General features: G+C 42.9%; 1 protein-coding gene across 5 annotated transcripts in view; it reads left to right on the forward strand.

Annotated features, from left to right (window-relative positions):
* The window catches only part of nipblb (NIPBL cohesin loading factor b), a 600,450-nt gene that overhangs the window by 77,990 nt on the left and 495,348 nt on the right, over positions 1 to 27,112 (forward strand). For all 5 annotated transcript variants that reach the window (XM_080189563.1, XM_080189568.1, XM_080189564.1 and 2 more), the window contains exon 2: positions 13,593 to 13,739. In XM_080189563.1, coding sequence (XP_080045689.1) covers positions 13,676 to 13,739 — 64 coding nt within the window. In that variant the 5' untranslated portion in view covers positions 13,593 to 13,675. The remainder of the gene's footprint in view (positions 1 to 13,592; positions 13,740 to 27,112) is intronic.

The raw sequence follows: 27,112 nt of genomic DNA on the forward strand, positions 1-27,112 counted from the left end.
GTGGCACGGTGGCACAGTGGTTCGCACTGCTGCTTCAGTGCCAGGATCCTGAGTTCGATTCCAGCTTTGGGTCACTCTGGAGTTTGCACATTCTCCCTGTGTCTGCATGGGTTTCCTCCGGGTGCTCCCATTTCTTTCCAAATATGTGCGGATTAGGTTGATTGGCTATGCTAAATTGCCCCTTAATGTCAGGGAATAGGGAGGATAAATACATAAGAACATAAGAACATAAGAAATAGGAGCAGGAGTAGGCCATCTAGCCCTTCGAGCCTGCCCCGCCATTCAATAAGATCATGGCTGATCTGTCGTGGCTCAGTTCCACTTTCCCGCCCTCTCCCCATAACTCTTAATCCCCTCTCTTATCAAGAACCCATCAACCCGCTTCTTAAAAATATTTAGCGAGGCAGCCTCCACCACTTCAACGGGCAGAGAATTCCAGAGATTCACCACCCTTTGAGTGAAGAAGTTCCTCCTCAACTCCGTTCTAAACCGCCTCCCCTTTATCTTGAGGCTGTGCCCCCTAGTCCTACTGTCTTTTTTGAGCGGGAAGAGTCTCTCCACCTCTACCCTATCCATCCCATTCATCATCTTATACGTCTCAATGAGATCTCCCCTCATTCTTCTAAACTCTAACGAGTACAAGCCTAGTTTATTCAGCCTCTCCTCATAGCTCAATCCCCTCAACTCCGGTATCAGCCTAGTAAACCTCCTCTGCACTCCCTCCAGGGCCAAAATAATACGTGGGAATAAGACAAGACCCTGGTGGGATTGTTGTTGGTACAGACTGATGGGCCAAATGGCTGCCTTCTGCACTGTAGATTCTATGAACAAATATGAGCGTGGTGGAATACTATTCGTTTGCTTGGACTAGAGCAGCTCCAACAGTATTCAAGAAGTACGATACCATCCAGGACAAAGCAGCCCACTTGATTTGACACCCCAACTACTTCCTTAAACATTTACTCCCCCCATCAACACTGCAGTGGCAACAGTGTCACCATCTACAAGATGTACTGCAGCAACTTTCCAAGGCTCCTTGGGTAGCATTTTCCAAACCCACAGCCTCTACAACCTAAAGGAAAAGCAGTAGCAGATGCATGGCCTGCAAATTCCCCTTCAAACCACACTGTGCTGACATCCATCTATATCGCTATCCTGGAATTCCCTCGCTAACAACACTGTGGGTGCATTACAGTCACCTCAATTGGCTGAATAGCTGGTGCATGATGCAGAATGATGCCAACAGTGCAGGTTCAATTCCCGTATTGGCTGAGGTTATTCATGAAGACCCCATCTTTAACCTTGTCCCTTGCCTGAGGAGTGGTGATCCTCGGATTAAATCACCATCAGTAAGCTGTCCCCCTCAAAGGGGAGAGCTGCCAATGGTTGTCTGGAACTATTGTGACTTTACTTTTACTTACCTTGGCAAAATACCATTGGGAGAAAATTCCAAGCATATTTTTAGGGTGTGGAGTTTGGAAACATTCGTGTGGAAGTCAGAATTCTAGTGAGACCACCTGGCTCTTGGTGTGACGAACATCTAGACATGTTTCAAAAATCCACAAGTTACATTGGGTGGCATCTGTTAATTTAAATGTGGTGTGTTTGACCATGTTTCAATTATTGGTTTAAATGGACTGTGTACTTAAAGCATTAAGAATATAGGATGTATTTTGTTACCTATGTTAACCTTACAAATCTATACATTTGGAAAGGTATAGCTGGGGTTGAACAAGTAGCATATTGTAGTTGATCTTGTTCAATATAAGTTTATTCATTTGTTAGAAGTTAATTGGTAGTCCTATAGCTGTTCATCCATTGAGGGGGCGGGGGGGTAGAAAACGTGCGGAGAAAGTTTTTTCTACACAGGGTGATGGTGGTCTGAAATGCACTGCTCAGTGAGGCAGTTGAGGCACTTGTGTTACCCATATTTAAGACTTACCTTGATAGGCAGAAGAACAAATGGGGAATAGAGGGATATAAGATTGGACCTTATGATCGCCGCAGGCTTGGAGGGCTGAAGGGCCTGTTCCTTTGCTGTACTGTTCTTTGTTTGCTCTTTGTAAATAAGGAAGGTCTTATAAAGTAAAATGGCTAGATCGTTCCATTCCCTACTACTTTTGTGATGACTAGCTATGTAATTTGTTTTATTTTTCAAATCAAATGTCTATCTTGCTCTTTGCCACAGAGCCACTCATCTGCCCTTTAAGTGTATTTAATAGTTCCTTAGTAGCAGTTACTAATTAAATAACACATTCATTTGACCAAACAAATGATCTAGACTTGAGAATGTCATTACACTAGCCTCACCGGTTGCTGTTTCCTGAACAGCAGCTATGGTTTACCCTGGGGTAACACACATGGAGTTGTGTGGAGTTGCTGAGATTAACAAACTATTTACAAAATATTGGGATGTTACTGACGTGGTTAGAGTTCTATTTTTCAACTGAGAAAGGTGGGACACTCTGATATCTTTGAAACTTGTGGATGTGGGGTGGGGGAAGGGAAGGTTGGTGCAACATAGTATTAAAGTTGTAGTCATAGAGGTTTACAGCATGGAAATAGACAATTCGGCCCAATTTGTCCATGCCGCGCCTTCATTTTTAACAACTAAGCTAATCCCAATTGCCCACGTTTGGCCCATATCCCTCTGTACCCATTTTAGCCATGTAAGAGTCTGAATGCTTTTTAAAAGCCAAAATTGTACCTGCCTCTACTACTAGCTCTGGCAGCTTGTTCCAGACACTCATCGCCCTGTGTGTGGAAAAAATTGGCCCTCTGCACCCTTTTGTATCATTTCCCTCTTGCCTTAAACCTATGCCCTCTAGTTTTAGACTCCCCTATCGTTGAGAAAAGTTATTGAATATCTAGCTGATCAATGGACCTCATTATTTTATAGACTTACATAAGAAATAGGAGCAGGAGTAGGCCATCTAGCCCTTCGAGCCTGCCCCGCCATTCAATAAGATCATGGCTGATCTGAAGTGGATCAGTTCCACCTTCCCACTCTCTCCCCATAACCCTTAATTCCCTTGTCTGTCAAAAACCTATCTACCCGTGACTTAAATATATTTAGCGAGGTAGCCTCCACCACTTCAACGGGTAGAGAATTCCAGAGATTCACCACCCTTTGAGTGAAGAAGTTCCTCCTCAACTCCGATCTAAACTGCGCCCCCCCTTATCTTGAGGCTGTGCCCTCTAGTTCTGCAATCCTTTCTAAGCGGAAAGGATCTCTCTACCTCTACCTATCCCTTTCATTATCTTATACGTCTCTATAAGATCCCCCTTCATCCTTCTAAACTGAGTACAGACCCAGTCTATTTAGTTGCTCTTCGTAGTCCAACCCCCTCATCTCCAGTATCAGTCTAATGAACCTCCTCTGCACTCCCTCCAAGACCAAAATATCCTTGCGCAAGTGCGGCGATCAAAAATGCACACAGTACTCCAGCTGCGGCCTCACCAGTACCCTGTACAGTCGCAACAAGACCTCCCTGCTTTTATATTCTATCCCCCTCGCTATAAAGGCCAGCATTCCATTTGCCTTCTTGATCACCTGCAGACTGGGTTTTTGCGACTCATGCACAAGGACGCCCAGGTCCCTCTGCACCGTAGCATGCTGCAGCTTTTCACCCTTTAAATAGTAATCTCTCCTACTAATATTTCTGCCAAAGTGGATAACCTCATACTTGCTAACATTATACTCCATCTGCCAGGTCCTTGCCCACTCGCTCAGCCTATTCAGATCCCTCTGCAGACTTTCCACACCCTCCGCGCAATTTGCTTTTCTACTCATCTTTGTGTCATCAGCAAATTTCATCACCCTATACTCAGCTGCCTCCTCCAGATCATCTATAAGGTCATTCCTCAGCCTCCTAGGCTGCAGAGGCAAATGTCTACCCAGACTCTCCTTATAATTCAGACCATCAAGTCCTGGTAACATCCTAGTAAATTTTTTCTGCACTCTTCCTAGTTTAATAATATCCTTTCTATAATAGGGCGACCAGAACTGTGTACAGTATTCCAAGTGTGGCCTTACCAATATCTTGTACAACTTCAACAAGACGTCCCAACTCCTATATTCAGTGTTCTGACCAATGAAACCAAGCATGCTGAATGTCGTCTTCAGTACTCTGTCCATTTGACTCCACTCTCAAGGAGCTATGAACATGTACCCCTAGATCTCTTTGTTCTGTAACTCTCCCCAACACCCTACCACTAACTGAGTCCTGCCCTAGTTCAATCTACCTGAATGCATTACCTTGCATTTATCTAAATTAAACTCCATCTGCCATTTGTCAGCCCACTGGCCCAACTCATCAAGATCCAGTTGCAATTGGAAATAACTTTCTTCGCTATGCCACCAATCTTGGTATCATCTGCAAACTTCCTAACCATGCCTTCCATATTCTCATTCAAATCATTAATATGAATGACAATAACAGTGGACACAGCACTGATCTCTGAGGCACAGAGCTGGTCACAGGCCTCCAGTTTGAAAAACAACCCTCTACAACCGCTTTTGTATCCATTTAGATGCTTCACCCTGGATCCTGTGAAATTTAACCTTCTGCAACAATCTACCATATGGTACCTTGTCAAAGGCCTTGCTAAAGTACAGGTAGACAACGTCAACTGCACTGTCCTCATCTAGCTTCTTGGTTACCCCTTCAAAAAACTCAATCAAATTTGAGAGACATGATTTTCCATTCACAAAGCCATGCTGACTGTCCTTGCATCTCTAAATGCCTGTAGATCCTGTCTCTCAAAATATCTTCCAACAATTTACCCCACCACATAAGAACCTCAGGCCTATGGTTCCCAGGCTTTTCTCTGCAGCCCTTTTTAAGCAAAGGCACAACATTTGCCACTCTCCAATCTTCAGGCACCTCACCCGTGACAATCGATTCAAATATCTCTGCTAGTAATAGTAATTGATGACTTGAAAGTTAAATTTGAGCCATGATTGTCGTTCAAATGTTGCTGCAAAGTATTTCGAGCACTTAATATGGATTTGATCTTTGATTTCATTTGGCCACAAATCTGCATTTTAGTTTTGGTACCTTTTTAAAGTGTAATTTGTGTTTGGTGGTATGTATGTCACAAGTCAAGCCTCTCCGTGTAGATAGATTTTAGGAACAGGATTAGTCCATAAAGCCTGTTCTTTGTGAGGAACTCTTTGAAATCATGTGTCTACCTTTTTGTTATTTGGATGAGTATTCCACATTCTCTTAACACTGTCTGATACCAAATCTGGCTGTTGTATTTGAGACCCTGAATTCAGCATTCTCGCACCTGTGCAAAATTTTTGGATTTATCTTTAATTGGTTGAGTCCAAATTTTGCGATGGGTAAATGCCCAAATAATGTTTTGGACAGGAGGCAACTTTTGGTCCATTTAACCTAATCTTCCATAACTCCCATTAGATAGCTTAACATAATTCTAGAATTAGTAGAATCCTGTTGACTACCTAGAGCTTATCAAAATGTGACTTTTTTGTCCTTGTCTGATATGGTGTACACATTTGGTCTCAATGGAGAATGCATTTAACTTCATAAGGCCCACTGGCTGTAGGTGAGGTGGTCTCAAAAGCTCACCAGATTGATTCCTGGGATGAGGGGTCTTTAAGAGATGGAGTCCTCTGTGGTCCAAAGAAAGGCTAAGGCCTACATGGCATCTTTCATGGCTGTAGAATGTTTGTGGTTTAAAACCAACGAAAGACGTGAAGATTAACTAGGGATGACCAATAAATGCTGCTCTGCCAGTGATGCCCCCGTTAGTCTCACAACAAACTTCCTCAACAGCAATGTAATAATGACCAGATAATCTGATTTTCTGACAGTTGATGGATAAATCTGTAAAAGTCTAATGATAACCATGAGACCATTATTGATGATTGTAAAAACCCATCTGGTTCACTAATTTCCTTTACGGAAGGAAATTAGTGAACTAATAGATAGGACCTATAAAAGGTGAAGGGGGAAAAGTCTGTGTGGAACCAGAAGAAATGGCAGAGGTGCTTAATGAGTACTTTGCCTCGGTATTCACGGTGGAAAGTGATCTGGGAGGTTGTACTACAGGTTTGCGGCAGACTGAAAAGATTGAGTATGTGGATATTAAGAGGATGTGTTGGAACTTTTAAATTCTATCAAGATAGATAAGTTGCCAGGACCAGATGGGAAGTACCCCAGGTTATTTGTGGGAGGTGAGGGAAGTGATTGCAGAGCCTCTGGCGATGATCTTTGCATCGTCGATGGAGACGGGAGAGGTTCCGGAGGATTGCGGATGTGGTTCCTATTTTCAAGAGAGGGATCAGGGATAGCCCGGGAAATTACCGACCGGTGAGTCTGACCTGAGTGGTTGGTAAGTTGATGGAGAGGATTCTGAGGGACAAGATTTATGAGCGTTTAGAGAAGTTTAGAATGATCAGGAATAGTCAGCACGGCTTTGTCAAGGGCAGGTCGTGCCTTACAAGCCTAGTTGAGTTCTTTGAAAATGTGACTGAACACATTGACGAAGGAAGAGCAGTGGATGTGGTTTACATGGACTTCAGCAAGGCATTTGATAAGGTCCCCCATGCAAGACTTCTTGAGAAGGTGAGAGGGCATGGGATCCAAGGGGCTTTGGCCTTGTGGATCCAGAACTGGCTTGCCTGCAGAAGGCAGAGAGTGGTTGTGGATAGGCCTTTTTCTGCATGAAGGTCAGTCACCAGTGGAGTGCACCAGGGATCTGTTCTAGGACCCTTGTTGTTTGTCATTTTCATAAATGACCTGGATGAGGAAGTGGAGGGATGGGTTAGTAAGTTCGCCGATGATACGAAGGTTGGTGGTGTTGTGGATAGACTGGAGGGATGTCAGAAGTTGCGGTGGGACATAGATAGGATGCAAGACTGGGCGGAGAAGTGGCAGATGGACTTCAATGCAGATAACTGTGTAGTGGTCCATTTTGGCAGGACCAACAGGATGCAGGAGTACAGTATCAAGGGTAGGAGTCTTAGCTGTGTTGAAGAGCAGAAGGACCTTGGGGTCCAGGTCCACAGGACTCTTAAATTGGCCTCGCAGGTGGAGGATGTGGTCAAGAAGGCGTATGGTGTGCTGGCCTTCATTAATCAAGGGATTGAGTTTGGGAGTCGGGAGGTAATGCTGCAACTTTATAAGACCCTTGTCAGACCCCACTTGGAGTACTGTGCGCAGTTCTGGTCGCCTCACTACAGGAAGGATGTGGAAGCTATTGAGAAGGTGCAGAGGAGATTTACAAGGATGTTGCCTGGATTGGGAGGCATGCCTTATGAAGATAGGTTGAGGGAGCTGGGACTCTTCTCCCTGGAGAGACGAAAGTTGAGAGGTGACCTGATAGAGGTTTATAAAATGTTGAGAGGAATAGATAGGGTGGATTCTTGACTATTTCCCAGGGTTGAAATCGTCGCTACGAGAGGACACAGGTTTAAGGTGCTGGGAAGCAGGTACAAAGGAGATGTTAGGGGCAAGTTTTTCACTCAGGGTGGTGAGTGAGTGGAATCGGCTGCTGTTGGTGGTGGTAGAGGTGAACTCGTTGGGGTCTTTTAAAAGACTTCTGGATGAGTATATGGGACCTAATGGCATTGGAAGTTGATAGTTCTGTGGCTTGGTAGGTATAGATGTGATTGGTGCAACTTGTGGGCCGAAGGGCCTGTTTGTGCTGTAGTGTTCTCTGAAATCTGCTGTCCTTATCTGTTCTGGCCTACATGTAACTCAATGCCCCTTAAAAATGAATTTTAAAAAAGTTTGCTATACTCCGAAGCTTTTGATCAAGACGTGAATGGAAGCTCTGGTCAGATGAATGCAAAAGCCTTTGCTGCAGCGTTCAACATATACCATTATGAAGTCTGTTGAAAGGTCATTCGTGGCACAAATCCATTGCAGCCTCCCTGATTGCCTGGATCCACTACAGTTTGCCTACTGCTGCAACAGGTCCACAGCAGACTCCATCTTTCTGGCCCCGCACTCAACGCAGGAAGACCTAGATAACAAAGACAGCTATGTCAGCCTCCTACTTATAGATTACAGTTCAGCCTTCAACACCATTCGTTTCCAAACTCTGTGCCTGGGCCTCGGCTCCTCGTCTGCAATTGGATCCTGAACTTGCTAACCCACAGACCGCAATCAGTAAGGATGGGCAACACCACCACCACGATCATCCTCAACATTGGTACCCTACAAGGCTGTGTTCTCAGCTCCTTAGTATACTTATTATACATCTATGATTGTGTGGCCAAAGTCCCCTCCAATTTGATTTTCAAGTTTGCTGACGAGACCAACAGTGGGTTGGATCCCAAACGATGAGACAGAGTACAGGAATGAGATAGAGAATCTTGTGAACTGGCGTGGTGAGAATCTCCCTGAATACTGCCCCGCCACCCCCAAATGCCAACACTATAGTTAAGCGAGCCCACCAGTGCCTCTACTTTCTCAGAAGACTAAGGAAATTTGGTATGTTAGCTTTGACTCTCCAGCTTTTACAGATGCACAATAGAAAGCATTCTTTCTGGGTGCATCACAGCTTGGTATGGCTCCTACTCTACCTAAGACTACAAGAAACTACAAAAGGTCATGAATGTAGACAAATCCATCATGGAAATCAGCTTCCCGGCCATTTGTCTACATTTCATGTTGCTTCGGCAAAGCAGCCGGCATAATATGATGATAAATGATACTAGATGATTTGGAATTGGAGACTAAGTGTAGTGTGTCAAAATTTGCAGATGACACTAAGATGAGTGGCAGAGCAAAGTGTGCAGAGGACGCTGAAAGTCAGCAAAGGGATATAGATAGTTTAAGTGAGTGGGTGAGGATCTGGCAGATGGAGTACAATGTTAGTAAATGTGAGGTCATTCATTTTGGTAGGAATAACAGCAAAATGCACTGCTATTTAAATGGTAAAAAATTGCAGTATGCTGCTGTGCAGAGGGACCTGGGTGTCCTTGTGCAGAAATCTCAAGGAGTTGGTTTGCAAGTGCAGCAGGTAATTAAAGTGCAATTTTGTCCTTTATTGCTAGAGGGATGCAATTTAAAAACAGCGAGGTTATGTTTTAGCTGTGTAAGGTGCTGGTGAAGCCATACCTGGAGTACTGTGTACAGTTTTGATCCCCTTACTTGAGAAAGGATATACTGGCACTGGAGGGATGCAGAGGAGATTCACTGGGTTGATTCCAGAGTTGAGAGGGTTGGCTTATGAGGAGAGACTGAGTAGACTGGGGTGTTACTCATTGGAATTCAGAAGAATGAGGGGAGATCTTATGCAAACGTATAAAGTTATGAAGGGAATAGATAAGATAGAAACAGGGAAGTTTTCCACTGGTGGGTGAAACTAGAACTAGGGGGCATAGCCTCAAAATAAGGAGAAGCAGATTTAGTCCGAGTTGAGGAGGAACTTCGCACAAGGGGTTGTGAATCTGTGGAATTCCCTGCCCAGTGAAGCAGCTGCCTCATTGAATGTTTTTAAGACAAAGATAGATAAATTTTTGAACAGTAAAAGAATTAAGGATTATGGTGAGCGGTTGAGGAAGTGGAGCTGAGTCCACAAAAAGATCAGCCATGATTTTACTGAATGGCAGAGCAGGTTTGAGGAGCCAGATGCCTCCTCGTTCTAATGTCCTTATAATTAAGAACCTCAGACACCCTGGAAATTTTCTCTCCCGACTTCTTCCATTGGGAAAAAGATACAAAAGTCTGAGGTCATGTACCAACCAACCCAAGAACTGCTTCTTGTCTCTAAATCCTGTAGATCCCATCTCTCAGACGGTATTCTGAGAGATGGGGTCTATAGCACTTAGAGGGGCAAGGACTTATTGGAGACAGTCAGCTTGGCTTTGAGTGGAAGATCATGCCTTACAAACTGCAACTGCAGAAAGCTGCAACACAAAGGGACTTGGGGGTACACAACACAGAATGCTAGCATGCAGGTTCAGCAGGTGATCAGGAAAGCTAATGACATGACTGAAGTCAGGGATTGGTTGAAGAGTTGTTTTTTCAAACTGGAGGCCTGTGACCAGTGATCTTGTGTTCATGTCACGCTATCTGTGACCCTCATGACTTACCTGGGCTTGCAAAATCTCACTAACTCTCCTGGCTGGAGAAAATACACATCTCTTTAACCTGTGCTTAACCCTCTCTCCACTCACATTGTCTGTACCTTTAAGACTTGATTACCTGCAATGACTCGTATTCCAACCATTATCTTGTAAATTCAGTTTGAGTCGATATGCCGTCTTTGTGAACAGAACTCCCACTCACCTGATGAAGAAGCAGCACTGTGAAAGCTTGAGCTACCAAATAAACCTGTTGGACTTTAACCTGGTGTTGAGAGACTTCTTGCTGAAGTTGTACAAGTCATTGGTAGGGCCGCATTTGGAATATTGTGTACAGTTCTGGAAAGGATAATGGAAAAGATAGTATACTAGAAAGAGTGCAGAAAAGATTTAGTGGAATGCTTCTTGGATTTGGTTTGAGGTGTAAGGAGAGGCTGGATAGACTGGGACCTTTTTTTTCCTGGAGTGTAGGAGACTTAGAGGTGAACTTTCAGAGGTCTATAAAGTAATGAGGTGCATAGAGCAGCTAGATAGTCAACATCTTTTCTCAAACGTAGGAGAGTCTAAAACTAGAGGGTTTAAGGTGAGAGGGGAGAGATACAAAAGGGTCCAGAAGGGAAAGGGTGCTGAGTCTGGAACAGGAGGAACTTCTTCACTCAAAGGGTGGTGAATCTCTGGAATTCTCTGCCCGTTGAAGTGGTGGAGGCTGCCTCGCTAAATATTTTTAAGACGCGGGTTGATGGGTTTTTGATAAGCGAGGGGTTTAAGGGTTATGGGGAGAGGGCGGGAATGTGGAACTGAGCCACGACAGATCAGCCATGATCTTATTGAATGGCGGGGCAGGCTCGAAGGGCTAGATGGCCTACTCCTGCTCCTATTTCTTATGTAATAGTAGAGGCAGGTACAATTTTGTATTTTAAAAAGCATTTGGACAGTTACATGCGTAAGATGGATATAGAGGGATATGGGCCAAATGCGGGCAATTGGGATTAGCTTACTAGTTTTTTAAAAAAAGGGACAGCATGGATGAGTTGGGCCAAAAGGCCTATTTCCATGCTGTAAACCTCTATGACAGGTCTATATACCTCAATTTTCTCTTGTCTAACTTGAGTATATCAACACACAAATTTAGGAAGGGGTAATTATAATGCTAAATCCTAAACAAGGCCCTTTGTTATGAAGCAAGATTAATAATTAGGAAGCTGTTTGTTTGATAGATGCTGAAATTACATATAGGCCAGTTGAGGGGAGGACAGCATACTTCCCTAAAATGTTATCTAGCCAGTTGGGGTTTCTTACTGATAACAGTATATATAAATATTTTTCTTTCTTCAAACTGAATTTAATTTTCAAACTAGCATGTTGAAATTTGAACACGTCCTCTGGATTATTCATGAAGGGTCATTAGTAGAAAATGAAATTAAAAGCAAAATGCCAGAAAATCTTTGCAGCTGAGGCAGCATTAGTAAAAAAAGGAGGTCAACATTTCACGTTGATAAGAGGCTGTTTCTCGACACTACAACTACAGAGGGCGCACTCACTGCACATACAGTCACTGCCTGAGGAGCCAAGCGACATACTCCTGTTCCTAGTTTGTATGTACCATGGTTAAGGATTGTATTTTTCACAGAATGTTGATCCCAAACAATATCCCTAAGATCTTGGGATTGCAAGCAACAAAATGTTAATTTGATCTTGTCGCCTAACTGGCTGCCCTGCTCGCTGTTTTACTTCATTGTTGCTTACTACTTGTCACTCTGGAAGGGAGCAATTCGTGACACAGCTAAGGGTTGCAAAGGCGCCAAGGATTGGAGGAGCAGGCTAATGAGCAAAGTGACGGGGTGAGTGAGGTGGCAATGTAAGGCAGCACGGTGACAGAAGGCATGGGTGCCAACTTCCTGTTCCAGTTCCTTGTCAGGAGGTAGTAAAATAAGTTACTTTTACCCTGTCTTCAAAATCTCCATTCAAATTTGGTATCTATGACCCATTGCATTTCTTCCACCTCTGTCACTTAACTTTCCCTCTGTCTACATCTGACCTGTCTCCTTTTCCATTGTTAATTTAAATCCTCCCTACTGTTTTATTTCCCCCCTCTATAAGGACTTGAATAATTGTCCAATTTCATATGAAATCTACATTGGGACAGGATCCTCCCACCTTTTGCTTGTCCTGGGCTGTGTTAACCTTGTTCATTTGTCAAGTATGTCTGTACTTAAAATGAATTGTCTGTTCATATATTTTCAGGGCTAACATTCATATAAACGTTTTATGACTCCAGTATATTTCGATTGCATGATACTTAGAGACGATTGTCTGAGCTATTAAATCTGACCTAATAGATTGAAGTAAAAGATAAAAATATTTTGTTTGTGCATTCTTCAAACTGTCAAATATAAGATTATTGTGAAAGAAACGAATGGGCGAGGAACTTCTGTTTCCTGAGCCTACAAGTGTTAAGAAATTCAGAAATGCAGGTTTGAACGACAAATGTTCCAGTTCTATGATGATCTGAGATTGTAGGGCTGTCTGAAAGGTCAGTCAAAAAAAAGGTGGACTGGCTAGTCAATTGAGTGTCCCATTCAAAATATTGTAACTAAGTACATAGCAGTTAGAGGCATAAAGAGAGCCAAGAAAAACTATCCAAACTATCCAGAATCTATCCAAGTATGTTGGGTAAGCCATGCAATGTTATTTGGTTAGGAGGACTAATCTAACCCAACTTGAAGCTGAAACTAGAAAGTCTGTATGTGCAGAGTACTTGTCTTGCACATACTGCTTTCAAACAAATAGCTGTGCATGTAAGGTGCAGCAAACGTATCTTTAATAAAAAGTGTTTGTTAAACAGCTTAGCTTTTCTACACGTTATTAAATATCTATTTCATCAACACTTGATGTTCCTTTTTATGTCTTTAAATTTATTGTTATAGCTTGATTATGGCTGCGTTGATGAAGTTAGTTAGTTTTTGTGTTGTCAGTGTGATCTTTTTGAGAAATTATTTGGACGATCCAGCTATTTAATCCATTTGATTGGGAAATGCAGTACTGTAAAACTTTGACTCCAACTGCCCTTTGAAATGTATTCGTTAATCATTAAACTTGCTTTCACTTTTAGATGCTGATTATTGTTTTAAAGTTTCCAGTTTTAATTTCAAATGCTCTGAATTTGCTTTTATCTTTTGCTTAAGGTATGATCTGGTGGGTGAATAGTGAAAGATTATGAATGCTGAGTGCCGTCAGTTTAAAATTGCCTCTTGAGGGAGAGAGGAGAAATTTCTTCAAACCTGATGGGAAATGAATTGCTTTGTCTCAAACCTTTGGTTCACTTAACAGAAAAATGGATGAATATTTGGAGCAGTGAAAAATATAAAGCTATGAATGCAATATAGTTAGTTTTGGATTGCTTTAGTGTCGAGCTATCATGAATACATACAATGGTCAAACAGTGGCCCTCTGACTATTGCCAACTGAATTGGAATCAGTGTAACTACTGATAGTGATGGACTGCCCTTGTTTGTTTTTTTCTTTGCAGTATCTGGGAGATGTGAAGTGAAATTGACTGGGACCTAGACTGAAATATCTGTGCATTGACACGATTATTTCTACAACTTCAGGATGAATGGGGATATGCCTCATGTTCCCATCACCACACTTGCGGGGATTGCTAGCCTCACTGATTGTAAGTACGGAATTGTATTCTTTACCATTCTATTACAGGCTTCTAGGAGTCTAATGTTCTTGTTGCAATTCTATTGCTCAAATATAAATATTTGAGATATGATTGGAACTATGGAAGTCTTTATAGTGATACTTTGAAACATGGAAAGTTGTTAAACATGATATAAATTGATTTACATGTGGGACCTCCATATGCATATTATAACTCAAATAGATTCATGACTTGAGTGGATTTTTTTTTTTTGCTGAAGCTTTTTGTTCTTGCTTTCACTTAAGTGTTATATAAAGAACCAACACTTAGTGTCATCCAAGACCAAATTTGATTTTTCAGTATGTCAATGTCTTGAGATGGATAGAAAGCTAGCTTCAATGGCCTTTTTCTGATCCGCAAGCAGTAACTAGTGGGGCATCGTAGAAATCTGTTAGGACCCCAACTATTTACATTTATATATAAATGATTTGAAAGAGGGTGTAAATTGAGAGAAAGATGGATACTCGGTGAGACCTTAATGTCCTCGTGCATCAGCCGCTGAAAGCAAGCGTGCAGGTACAGCAGACAGTAAAGGCGGCAAAGTGTATGTTGGCCTTCATAGCCAGAGGATTTCAGTATAGGAATAGAGATGTTTTACTGCAGTTGTATAGGGTGTTGGCAAGGCCACAGCTGAAATATTGTGCACAGTTTTGATGTCCTTACCTGAGGAAGGATATCCTTGCTATAGAGGGAGAACAACGAACGTTTACCGGGTTGATTCCTGGGATGGCAGCTCTGTCATATGAGGAGACTAAGTTATATTCATTGAAATTTGGAAAAATGAGAGGGAATCTCGTAGAACCATAAAGCTCTGACAGGATTAGACAGGGTAGATTCGGAAAGAATGTCCCCTTTGATTGGGGAGATAATTTGAAGATGAGGGATAAACCTTTTAGAACTGAGGTGAGGAGAAATTTCTTCATCCAGAGGGTGGCGAATGTGTAGAATTCACTGTCACAAAGTAGTTGAGGTCAAAACGTTGTGTGATTTCAAGAAATTAGATATAGCTCTTGGGGCTAAAGGATCAAGGGATATGGGAGGAAGGGGGATCAGGATATTGAATTTGATCAGTCATAATCATAATGAATGATGGAGCAGGTTTGAAGGGCCAAATGACCTATTCCTGCTTCTAGTTTCTGAGATTGTGTGTATGGTTGATTAACAAACAAAACTATATATTGAAGTGACTTCTGTAGTGTGAGACTGAGGGATCGTGATGTTTTGCAATCATCTATTGGAATATTTTGGTTGTACGGATTAGTAACTGACAAGGTGATTTAAGGGTAATGGCTAAGTCTCCTTACATCTAACACATTTGCAGAACCTTTGTGCTCATTTGCGATAAACATGTTTTTTGCAGTTTCATTTGAGCAATTTTCAGATCAGTGTTCCTGGGGTGATTTGTTAGTGCTATTAAGAAACGGTTAGATTAATTTGGTGGGGGTTGGTTAGACAGGAAAACAGACTGAACTTCAAGGTGGAATTCACGGAAAAGAAGTGATTAAATAATGCAAAAGCAAGAATACTGCAGATCCTTGATCTAAAATACAAACAAAGCATGGGAGATACTGTACAGGTCACACAACATGGAGTGAGAAAGAGTTAACTTTCTAGACCTGTGATTTTCTTTTCTTCAGAACTGTTGAGCATTTTTAGATCCTAACCTCAACTTTGTTTTGTTCCCTTTTTTCTTGTGTTATTTATTCCCCCCGCCGCCGCCACTTCTCTTTGATCACTCGGCAGCTATTCATGATCCTGTCATTTATCTCTTGAAGATGCATCTTGCTTGTCCCATGATCACTCCCTTTGGCTCTACACCATGCAACTTTGTGTTGCTGACTCCCTCCTGCTTTAAACTGTATCAATATCCTCCCATTGTTCTTCATATCCAGCTGCTTTTCACTTACTGAGAATCTACTGTATTTCCCAGTTCTGACGAAAAGTCACAGACCCAGAAAGTTAATTCTGTTTCTCTATCAACAGATGCTACCAAACACATTTTATGCTTTTATTTCAGGTTTTCTGGCATCTAGTATTTTGTGCCTTGAAAGGTGCGAACCGAATGCCTTCACTCTGTGGTATACTGTTCTGTTGATTATGCTCCATTCAGTTTCTCATTTTTCTACCTATAGAAAATTCTAACATTCCTACCAATGTGCATCACCGTTTACCTGTCAGTTTTGGCTCCATAACTGCTAAGGTTGCAAGTTTCCTAATGTCTTGTTGTGTTGTTCTTTGTTAGCTATACACTTCCTGCCACCTAATTTGCTGTCATCATTACTTGCAACTCTTTTCTCTTGCATAAAACAATGTTAACTTTGTGTGATCATACCATGATTTTCCAAGTGCGTGGTTAAGACTTTGATAGTAGCAGATTCCAACTGTTTTTCTGACAGCAGAAACAAGTGGCATGGTGGTTATCACTGCTGCCCCTCACCACCAGGCTCCCGGGTTCAATTCCGGCCTTGGCTGGCTGTGTGGAGTTTGTGTGTTCTCCCTTTATCTATGTGGTTTTCCTCTGGGTGCTCCGGTTTTTTCTCACAATCCAAAGATGTGCAGGATAGGTTGATTCACCATGCTAAATTGACCCGAGGGATTAGCAGGATAAATGTGTGGGATTACGGGGATAGGGCATGGGTGGGATTGTGGTCGGTACAGACTTGATGAGCTGAATGGCCTCCTACTATACTGTAGGGATTCTATCAATAAATATTTGGCTAACTGGCCTGTAGTTATGCTTTCTCTCTTCCTTTCTTGATAGCAGATTTAGAGTTGCTAACTTCCAATTTCCTGCGACCCTTTTAGAACATAGAACATGGATCATAGAACCCTACAGTGCAGAAGGAAGCCCTTCGGCCCATCGAGCCTGCAGCAAACACAATCCCACCCAGGCTCTACCCCCATATTCCCACATATTATACCCACTAATCCCTTTAACCTATGCATTCCTGGATATTAAGGGGCAATTTCTTAGCATGGCCAATCAACCTAACCTGCACATCTTTGAACTGTGGGAGGAAACCGGAGTACCCGGAGGAAACCCATGCAGACACGAGGAGAATGTGCAAACTCCACACAGTGTGACCTGAGCCGGGAATTGAACCTAGGACCCTGGAGCTGTGAAGCAGCTAACCACTGTTATGCCGCCCAACGTGGGCAATGTTGGAAAATTATCAGTGCAGCCACCATCTCTGCAGCTATCCTTTATGGAACTCTGTAATATAGGCCTTTGGATTCTGGCGATTTGTTGGCTTTTAGTTCCCTAGGTTTCTCCAGTACATGTTTCCTGCTGGTATTAATTATTTTGTGTTGCTCTCCCTTTTTGGGCCCCTTTGATTATCCTTTGTTTCTGGAACCTAATTTGCCTTTTCTTAAAAAAAACATTCTTAAGAAATATTTCCACTCATTTTTACAACCAACGCAACAAATCCTCAAGGATTAGTACAGTACAGCATAATCATTTTTCCACACATACATTTAGGCAAATATCATTATAATTGGCTTGAAATTCCAATTACAGTTTATAACTGGGAGATAGTAAGCACTGATGCCACCAGTGGTAGAGTGAGTGGATGTGGGGAGGACTGCATGGCAAAATAGCGTGGATAGAGGATTGGTTGTCTAATAGGAAGCAGAGTTGGTATCGATGGGTGCTATTCTGGTTGGCAGTTGGTGACTAGTGGAGTGCCGCAGGGATCGGTGCTGGGGCCTCAACTATTTACCATTTATGTAGATGATCTGGATGAGGGGGCTGAGTGTAGGGTGACGAAATTTGCTAATGACACGAAGATGAGTGGAAAGGTAAATTGCGTGGAGGGTGTGGAAAGTCTGCAGAGAGATCTGGATAGGCTGAGCGAGCGGGCGAGGACCTGGCAGATGGAGTGTAATGTTAGCAAATGTGAGGTTATCCACTTTGGCAGAAATAATAGTAGGAGAGATTATTATTTAAAAGGCAAAAAGGTGCAGCATGCTACGGTGCAGAGAGACTAGGGGGTCCGTGTGCGCGAGTCGCAAAAACCCAGTCTGCAGGTGCAGCAAGTGATCAAGAAAGCGAATGGGATGCTGGCCTTTATAGCGAGGGGGATAGAATATAAAAGCAGGGAGGTCTTGCTGCGACTGTTCAGGGTACTGGTGAGGCAGCAGCTGGAGTACTGTATGCAGCTTTGGTTGCCGCACTTGTGCAAGGATATATTGGCCTTGGAGGGAGTGCAGAGAAGGTTCACTAGGCTGATACTGGAGATGGGGGCGTTAGCCTATGAAGAGAGACTAAATAGACTGGGTTTGTACTCGTTGGAGTTTAGAAGGATGAGGAGGGATCTTATAGAGATGTATAAAGTAATGAAGGGGATAGATAGGATAGAGGTAGAGAGATTCTTCCCACTTAGAAAGGATAGCAGGACTAGAGAGCACAGCCTCAAGATAAGGGGGGGGTCACAATTTAGATCAGAGTTGAACATCGAATATTACAGTGCAGTACAGGCCCTTCGGCCCTTGGTGGTTCCACGGGTCAGTGCAACAATCTAATGACCCTCTAACCTAAACTATTCCAATGTTATCCATATGCCTATCCACTGACTATTTGAATGCCCTTAAAGTTGGTGAGTCCACAACTGCTGCAGGCAGGGCATTCCACGACCTTACTACCCCCTGAGTAAAGAACCTACCTCTGACATTTGTCCTATAATTACCACCCCTTAATTTAAAGCTATGTCCCCTTGTGTTAGCTCATCACCATCCGAGGTAAAAGGCTCTCACTGTCCACCCTCTCCAATCCTTTGATCATCTTGTATGCAAGAGGAGGGGCTACTTCACTCAAAGGGTGGTGAATCTCTGGAATTCTCTGTCCATTGAAGTGGTGGAGGCTACCTCGCTGAATATATTTAAGTCACGGGTAGATAGGTTTCTGATGGACAGGGGAATTAAGGGTTATGGGGAGAGAATGGGAAAGTGGAACTCATCCACTTCAAATCAGCCATGATCTTATTGAATGGCGGAGCAGACTTGAAGGGCTAGATGGCCTACTCCTGCTCCTATTTCTTATGATCATAGAAGTCAATATTCTGATATCCCACCCCTTTCTTCCATATTCCTTGATCTCTCTAGCCCCAAGAGCTATATCTAATTTCTTTTTGAAATCACAACGTTTTGGCCTCGACTATATTCTGTGGTAGTGAATTCTACACGTGCACCACTCTCTGGGTGAAGAATTTTCTGTTCTGTTCCACTTCAGTTCTAAAAGGTTTAGCCCTTATCCTTAAACTGTGACCCCTAGTGCTGGACACTCCCACCATTGGGAACATCTTTTCTGAATCTATCCTGTTAGAATTTTATAAGTTTCTTTGAGATTGCCTCTTACTCTTCAAAACTCCAGTGAATATAGTCCTGACTGACTTAGTCACTCATATGGCAGAGCTGCCATCCCAGGAATCAGCCTGGTAAACCTTTGCTGTTTTCCCTTTATAACAAAGACAAACCCTCTTCTAGCCCAGTTCAGTTTCTGGTCAGTGGTAACCCCAGGATGCAAAATGCCATTGAATGTCAAGGGGTGATGGTTAGATTTGTTTTTTTTGGAAATGTTCATTGTTTGGCACTTGTGACAGGAATGTTATTTGCTACTTAGCCCAAACCTGGATATTGTCCAGGTCTAGCTGCATATGGACATGGACTGCTTCAGTATCTGAGGAATCATAAATAGCTCTGAATATTGTGCAATCATCAGCAAACACCCCCATTTCTAATCTTAGGGTGGAGAGAGGGTCATTGATGAAGCAGCTGAAGATGGATGAACCCAGGATGCTACTGCTGCAGTGCTTTCCTGGGATTGAGATAATTTGTCATGTTAAACCAGTTTATTGGAATTCTTTGAAAGAGTCATCTACTGTGGATAAAGGGGAAACTGGTGACTGTACTTGGATTTCCAGAAGTAATCTGATAAAATCAAAATTTATTTTGGAAAATAAAAGCTCATTGTGTAGAGGGCAACTTATTAACATAAAAGATTGGTTAGCTAACAGGACTGAAGGTAGCTACAAGTGTTTTTTATGTTGGCTGGATGTAATGAGTGGTATGCCAGAGGGGTCGTTGCTGGGGCCTCTTTCACAAATGACTTGGATGAAGGGACTAAATTAAGGTTATGAAATTTGCTGACATTAAGATAAATAGGAACGTAAATTGTGAAGAGGGCATAAGGCTATAAAGGGCCATACGTCTAAGGATCACCGCATTGTTACAGTGGAGGAGGAGGCCACTTGGCTCACTGTCTGCAGTGGGTCTCCAAATGAGCGTAATGACTTAGCCATTCTCCTGCCACTTGTCCATACAATTTACATTGTTTCTATTCAAGTAATCATCTAATGACCTCTTGAGTGCCTTGACTGAACATGCTTCCACCACACATCCAAGCAGTACGTTCCAGATGAAGACCATTTGCTGTGCAAAAACGTTTTTTCTTGCGTAGCATTTACTTCATTTGCAAATCACTTCAAATCTGTGCCCTCTCGTTCTTGTTCCTCTTATGACTGTGTGCAATTTCTCCATGTCTGCTGTGCCTAGCAGCATTGTGATTCGGAATATTTCTGTCAAATCTCCCTTGGCTGCTTTCTGTCCAGGAGGAACAATCCCAAACACTTCAATCTATTCTCTTAACTGAAGGTTTTCAGTCGTGGAACCATTCATGTAAGCCTCTTCTGCACTGTCTCCAGTGCATTCTCCTGTAGTGTGGCGTGTAGAATTATATGTATACAATACTTCAGCCAAGGTCTAAACGAGTGTCTTGTGTAGGTTCAGCATAACTTCCTTGCTCTTGTACACTGTGCCCCTATTAATAAAACCCAGAACACTATATGCTTTATTAATTGTTCTCTCCACCTGTCCTGCCACCTTCAGTGATCTGTGCACATAGACACCCAGGTCCCTCTGCCCCTGTATCTCCAAGAATTTTACCCTTTTTGTGTCTCCGTGTTCTTCCTACCAGAAAGCATCACGCCACATTTCTCTGCTTCAACTTCATCCACCACCACCTATCTGACCACTCCTCCAACTTGTCTATGACAAATAAGTTGGCAAAAATCTGTTAAATGGAGTAAAAATGTGGGCAAATATGAAACCGTCCACTTTGACAGGAAGAATAAAGAAGCTTACGATCTCAATGGTAAGAAATTGCAGTGCTTTAAGGTGCAGAGGGATTTGGCTGTCTTAATGTATGGATCATACAAGGATAATGTGCGGGTACAAGTAGGAAGTAGGGAAACTAATGAAATGTTACCATTTATTGTGAGGGAAAACAGTTACAAAGATCAGGAGGTTATGCTTTTATTGTGTAGGCTGCTGGCGAGACCATATCTGGTGTACTGCAGCAGTGTCTGTCTCCTAAGCAGTTCAGGGAAAGTTTATGAGACTAATACCTGGAATGGGAGGGTTGCCTTATGAGGAAAGGACTCCACTAGAATTTAGTGTGAGACACATGATCAAAACTGGTCTCAGTCAATAAGAACTAGGAGTAGACCATGTGGCCCTTCAAGCATGCCCCGCCATTCAATAAGATCATGGCTGACCTTTTCGTGGACTCAGCTCCACTTACCCGCCAGCTCACCATCGCTCTTTACTGTTCAAAAATTTATCTATCCTTGCCTTGAAAACATTCAATGAGGTAGCCTCAACTGCTTCACTGGGCAGGGAATTCCACAGATTGACAACCCTTTGTGTGAAGAAGTTCTTCCTCAACTCAGTCCTAAATCTGCTCCCCCTTATTTTGAGGCCATGTCCCCTACTTCTAGTTTCAACTGGCAGTGGACAACTTCCCTGCTTCTATCTTGTCTATTTCCTTCTAATCTTATGTTTCTATAAGATTTCCCCTCATTCTTCTGAATTCCAGTGAGTGTAGCCACAGTCTACTCAATCTCCTCATGAGCCAAATTTCTTAACTCCGGAATCAACCTAGTGAATCTCCTCTGCACCCCCTCCAGTGCCAGTTTCAAGTAAGGGGACCAAAATACATTGTACTCTAAGTCCTCACCAGCACCTTATAGAGCTGCAACATAACGCGGATAAATGTGTAGTGTTCCATTTTGGCAGGACCAATGGGATGAAGGAGTACAATATCAAGAGTAGGAGTCTTAGCTGGGTTGAGGAGCAGAAGGATCTTGGGGTCCGGATCCAAAGGACTCTTAAATCGGCCTCGCAGGTGGAGGATGTGGTCAAGAAGGCGTATGGTGTACAGGCCTTCATTAATCGAGGGATTGAGATTAGGAGTCGGGAGGTAATGTTGCAACTTTCTAGGACCCTTGTGAGACCCCACTTGGAGTACTGTGCGCAGTTCTGGTCGCCTCACTACAGGAAGGATGTGGAAGCTATTGAGAGGGTGCAGAGGAGATTTACAAGGGTGTTGACTGGATTAGGAGGCATGCCTTATGAAGATGGGGAGCTAGGTCTCTTCTCCCTGGAGAGACGAAGGTTGAGAGGCGACCTGATAGAGGTTTATAAAATGTTGAGAGGAATAGATAGGGTGGATTCTCGGAGGCTATTTCCCAGGGCAGAAATGGTTGCTACGAGACAACACAGGTTTAAGGTGCTGGGAAGCAAGTACAGAGGAGATGTTAGGGGCAAGTTTTTCACTGAGGGTGGTGAGTGAGTGGAATCGGCTGCTGTCGGTGGTGGTAGAGACGAACTTGCTAGGGCCTTTTAAGAGACTTCTGGATGAGTACATGGGATTTAATGGGATTGGGAGTTACAGATAGTTCTATGGCTTGGTAGGTATGGATGTGATTGGTGCAACTTGTGGGCTGAAGGGCCTGTTTGTGCTGTAGTTTTCTATGTTCTATATATAACCTCGCTGTTTTTAAACTCCATCCCTCCAGCAGTGAAGAACAAAATTCCATTTGCCTTCTTAATTACCTGCTGCACCTGCAAACCAACTCCTTGTGATTCTTGCACAAGGACACCCAGGTCCCTTTGCACAGCAGCATGCTGCAATTTTTTATCATTTACCTTTAGCCCCATTAGCTTGCCAACACTACCTCTTTTATAATTTCTTGGCCCTCATTTGCTATAGCTGCCTTGTCATCAAATTTTGGCATGTTATTTGTGTCTTACACTGTGAAGACTGACACATAATTCCTGATCAATGTATCAGCCATTTCCTTATTTCTGGTTATTACATCCCTCATCTCATCCTCTAAAGGACCAATGTTTACTTTAGCCACTCGTTTTCATTTTATGTTTTTGTAGGAACTTTTGCTATCAGTTCTTGCATTCTGAACTAGATTACTCTCATCCATCTTGCTTTTCTTTATAGCTTTTTTGTGGCTTTCTATTGGCCTTTGAAGATTTCTCAATCTTCTAGTTTCCCACTAATCATTACCATTTTGTATGCATTTTCTTTCAATTTGACACCCTCCTTTATTTCCTTAGATATCCATGGCTAATTATCTCTTTTTCTGTAGTCCTTCCTTATCACTGGTATATACCTTTTGCTGAGCACTCTGAAAAATTGCTTTGAAAGTCCTCCACTGTTCCTTAATTGTCCCACCATAAAGTTTTTGCTCCCAGTCTACCTTAGCCAACTCCTCCCTTGTCCCATTCTAGTCTCCTTTGTTTAAGCTCAAGGCACTGGTATTGGATTTTACCATCTCATGCTCCATCTGTATTTTAAATTCAACCATACTGAGATTGCTTCTTCCAGGAGGATTCCTAACTGCGAGATCATTAATTATTCCCTTCTCGTTACACAGGACCAGATCTAGGATAGCTTGCTCTCTTGTCGGTTCCATTACATACTGTTCAAGGAAGCTATCGCGGATACATTCTATGAACTCCCCCTCAAGGCTGCCCTGACTGACCTGGTTTGACCAATTGCTATGCAGATTAAAATCCCCCATAATAATTGTTGTACCATTTTTAGATCAATTTTTTTTGTTTAGTTCTCGACCCACCGTGATAGTATTTGATGGCCGATAGATTATGTCTATCAGTGACTTTTCTCCTTACTATTTCTAATTTCCCTAATTGGATTCAACCTTTTTTCCATAGAACCTATATCATCTCTTACTACCGTCCTGATTTCATCCTTAAATATCAGAGCTACATCACCTACCTCCTTTACCTTCCATTCTGTCCCTCCAAATAGTCTGATATCCCTGGATATTTAACTCCCGAGTCATGACATGCTGCAACCATGTCTCTGTAATGGCCACCAAATCATACTCATCCGCAATGATTTGTGCTGTCAACTCATTTATCTTGTTTCTAATGCTACGAGCGTTCAGATAAAATGCCCTTGTGCTAGTTTTTGTACCTTTTTGAATTCTAGCACCTCTATTAACAACATCTCCTGAGTTCTTTTTAAGTTTCTTCCTGATGTTTATAAGACCCTTGTCAGGCCTCATTTAGAGTATTGTGCGCAGTTCTGGTCGCCTCACTATAGGAAAGATGTAGAAGCTATTGAGAGGGTACAGAGGAGATTTACAAGGATGTTGCCTGGACTGGGAGGCATGCCTTATGAAGTTAGGTTGAGGGAGCTGGGACTCTTTTCCCTGGAGAGACGAAGGTTGAGAGGCGACCTGATAGAAGTTTACAAAATGTTGAGAGGAATAGATAGGGTGGACTCTGAGGCTATTTCCCTGGGTTGAAATGGTTGCTACGAGAGGACACAGATTTAAGGTGCAGGGAGGGAAGTACAGAAGTGATGTTAGGGGTAAGTTTTTCACTCAGAGGGTGGTGAGTGAATGGAATCGGCTGCCGTCTGTGGTGGTGGAGGCGAACTCGCTGGGGTCTTTTAAAAGACTTCTGGATGAGTATATGGGGTTTAATGAGATTGAGGGTTATAGATAGGTCTGTAGGTTGGTAGGTGTTGATGTGATCGGCACAACTCGTGGGCCGAAGGGCCTGTTTGTGCTGTAGTGTTCTATGTTCTATGTTTGATGTGACTGGAGCCTTCTCCACATATGCTATCCTGCTGCTTTGCTTTCTATTAACCGTTATATTTCCCATAGGTTTACCCTCCCTCCCCCGCTCCACCACCTTCGATGACTGGGCCAGTTCTGTATCCACCTTGCCCGCTCACCTCTGATCCTACGCAACTTCACCTGCACCAGTCTGCCATGACGGACCTTGTCGAAGGCCTTACTGAAGCCCATGTAGACAACATCCCCATCAATCATCTTTGTCACTTCCTCGAAAAACACGATCAAGTTTGTGAGAAAAGACCTCCCCTTCACAAAACCATGTTGACTCTCACTAATACATCCACTTATTTCCAAGTAGGAGTAAATCCTGCCTCGAAGAATCCTCCCCAGTAATTTCCCTACCACTGAAGTAAGGCTCACCGGCCTATAGTTACCTGGATTACTCTTGCTACTCTTCTTAAACAAAGGAACAACACTGGCTATTCTTCAATCCTTTGGGACCTCCCTTATAGCCAGTGATGATACAAGGATTGCCTCAAGGTCCCAGCAATTTCCTCCCTTTCCTTGTAGTGTGGCAACCAGAACTCTGCATAATGTTCGAAATGTGGCCAATCTGAAGGTCTATACAGCTGCAACATGACTTGCCAATTTTTGTACTGTGCCCCAACTGATGGTGGTACTGATGCCATATGCCTCCCTGACCACCTTAACCACTTGTGTTGCCACTTTCAGAGACCTGTAGACTTGTACACCTAGGTCCCTCTATGTTAATGCTTCTATTGGGTTCTGCCATTTACAATATGCCTGCCTCCTGCATTAGACCTTCCAAAATACATCACCTTACATTTTTCCAGATTAAATTCCATCTGTCATTTCTCTGCCCAAGTCTCCAGCATGTCAATATCCTGCTGTACCCTTTGGTCATCCTCACTATCCACAGCATCCCCAGTCTTACTGGCTGCAACCTTACTATTCAGACTGCCGAGAATACTGTGTGCAGCTTTGGTCTCCTTTTCTGAGGAAGGATGCTCTTTCTGTCAAGGGAGTGCAATGATGGTTTACCTGGCCAATTCCGGGACGGTGGGACCAACGTCTGAGGAGAGATTGAGTAGGTTACGGTTGTTTTCACTGAAGTTCAGAAGAATGAGGGGCAATCTCAAAGACTTTTCAAATTCTAACAGGACTAGACAGGGTAGATGCAGAGAGATGTTTCCGATGGTGAGGGTGTCACAGTCCGAGGATTTGCGGTAGGCCATTTAGGGCAGAGAAGAGACATTTCTTCACCCAAAGAGTGGTGAGCTGTGGAATTCATTACCACAGGAAGTCGTTGATGTCAAAACATGTGTTCAAGAGAAGGCTAGAAATAGCACTTAGGGTGAACGGGATCGAAGGTTATGGGACAAAAGCATTTAAGATTAGGCTATTGAGTTGGATGATCAGCCATGATTGTGATGAATGGTAGAGCAGGTCACCCTATTATAGAAAGGATATTATTAAACTAGAAAGAGTGCAGAAAAGATTTACTAGGATGCTACTGGGACTTGATGTTTAAGGAGAGGCTGGATAGACTGGGCTTTTTTTCTCTGGAGCGTAGGAGGCTGAGGGTGATCTTATAGAAGTCTATAAAATAATGAGGGGCATAGACAAGGTAGATAGTCAATATCTTTTCCCAAAAGTAGGGAAGTCTAAAACTAGAGGGCATAGGTTTATGGTGAGAGGGAAGAGATACAAAAGTATCCAGTGAGGCAATTTTTTCACAGAGGGTGGTGAGTGCCTGGAACAAGCTGTCAGAGGCGGGTACAATTTTGTCTTTTAAAAAGCATTTAGCTAGTTACATGAATATGAGGGGTATAGAGGGATATGGGCCAAATGCAGGCAATTGGAATTAGATTAGGGGTTTAAAAAAAAGTGGCATGGACAAGTTGGGCCAAAGGGCCTGTTTCCATGCTGTAAACCTCTATGACTCTGACTATAGCAGGCCCAAAGGGCCAAATGGTCGCCTCTGTTTCTGATACCTATGTTCTCCTACAAATTATTTATTTCTATATAAACAACAGGGATCCCAGCACTGTAACCAAAAGAGGAAATGCTGTAAAATCTCAGCAGGTTTGGCAGCATTTGAAAGGAGAGAAAGGAGCTGACGTTTTGAGTCCTGTTGACCCCTTGTCCCTACACCGGTCTCTGTGGAACACCACTGGCCACAGATCTTCTGTCAGAAAAATACCCTTCCACCATTATACACTGTCTTTTATACACATCTCTTTAACCTGTGCCTAACCCCCTCTCCACTCGTATTGTCTGTACCTTTAAGACTTGATTACCTGTAAAGACTTGCATTCCCGCCATTATTTTGTAAATTGTATTTGTATCTTTATTGCCCTGTTTGAGAACAGAACTTGCACTGACGAAGAGGCAATGCTCCAAAAGCTAGCGGCTTGTGCT

Source organism: Carcharhinus amblyrhynchos, chromosome 5, assembly GCF_965287045.1.
Source record: "Carcharhinus amblyrhynchos chromosome 5, sCarAmb.v2.hapA, whole genome shotgun sequence".
NCBI classification, from domain to species: Eukaryota; Metazoa; Chordata; class Chondrichthyes; order Carcharhiniformes; family Carcharhinidae; genus Carcharhinus; species Carcharhinus amblyrhynchos.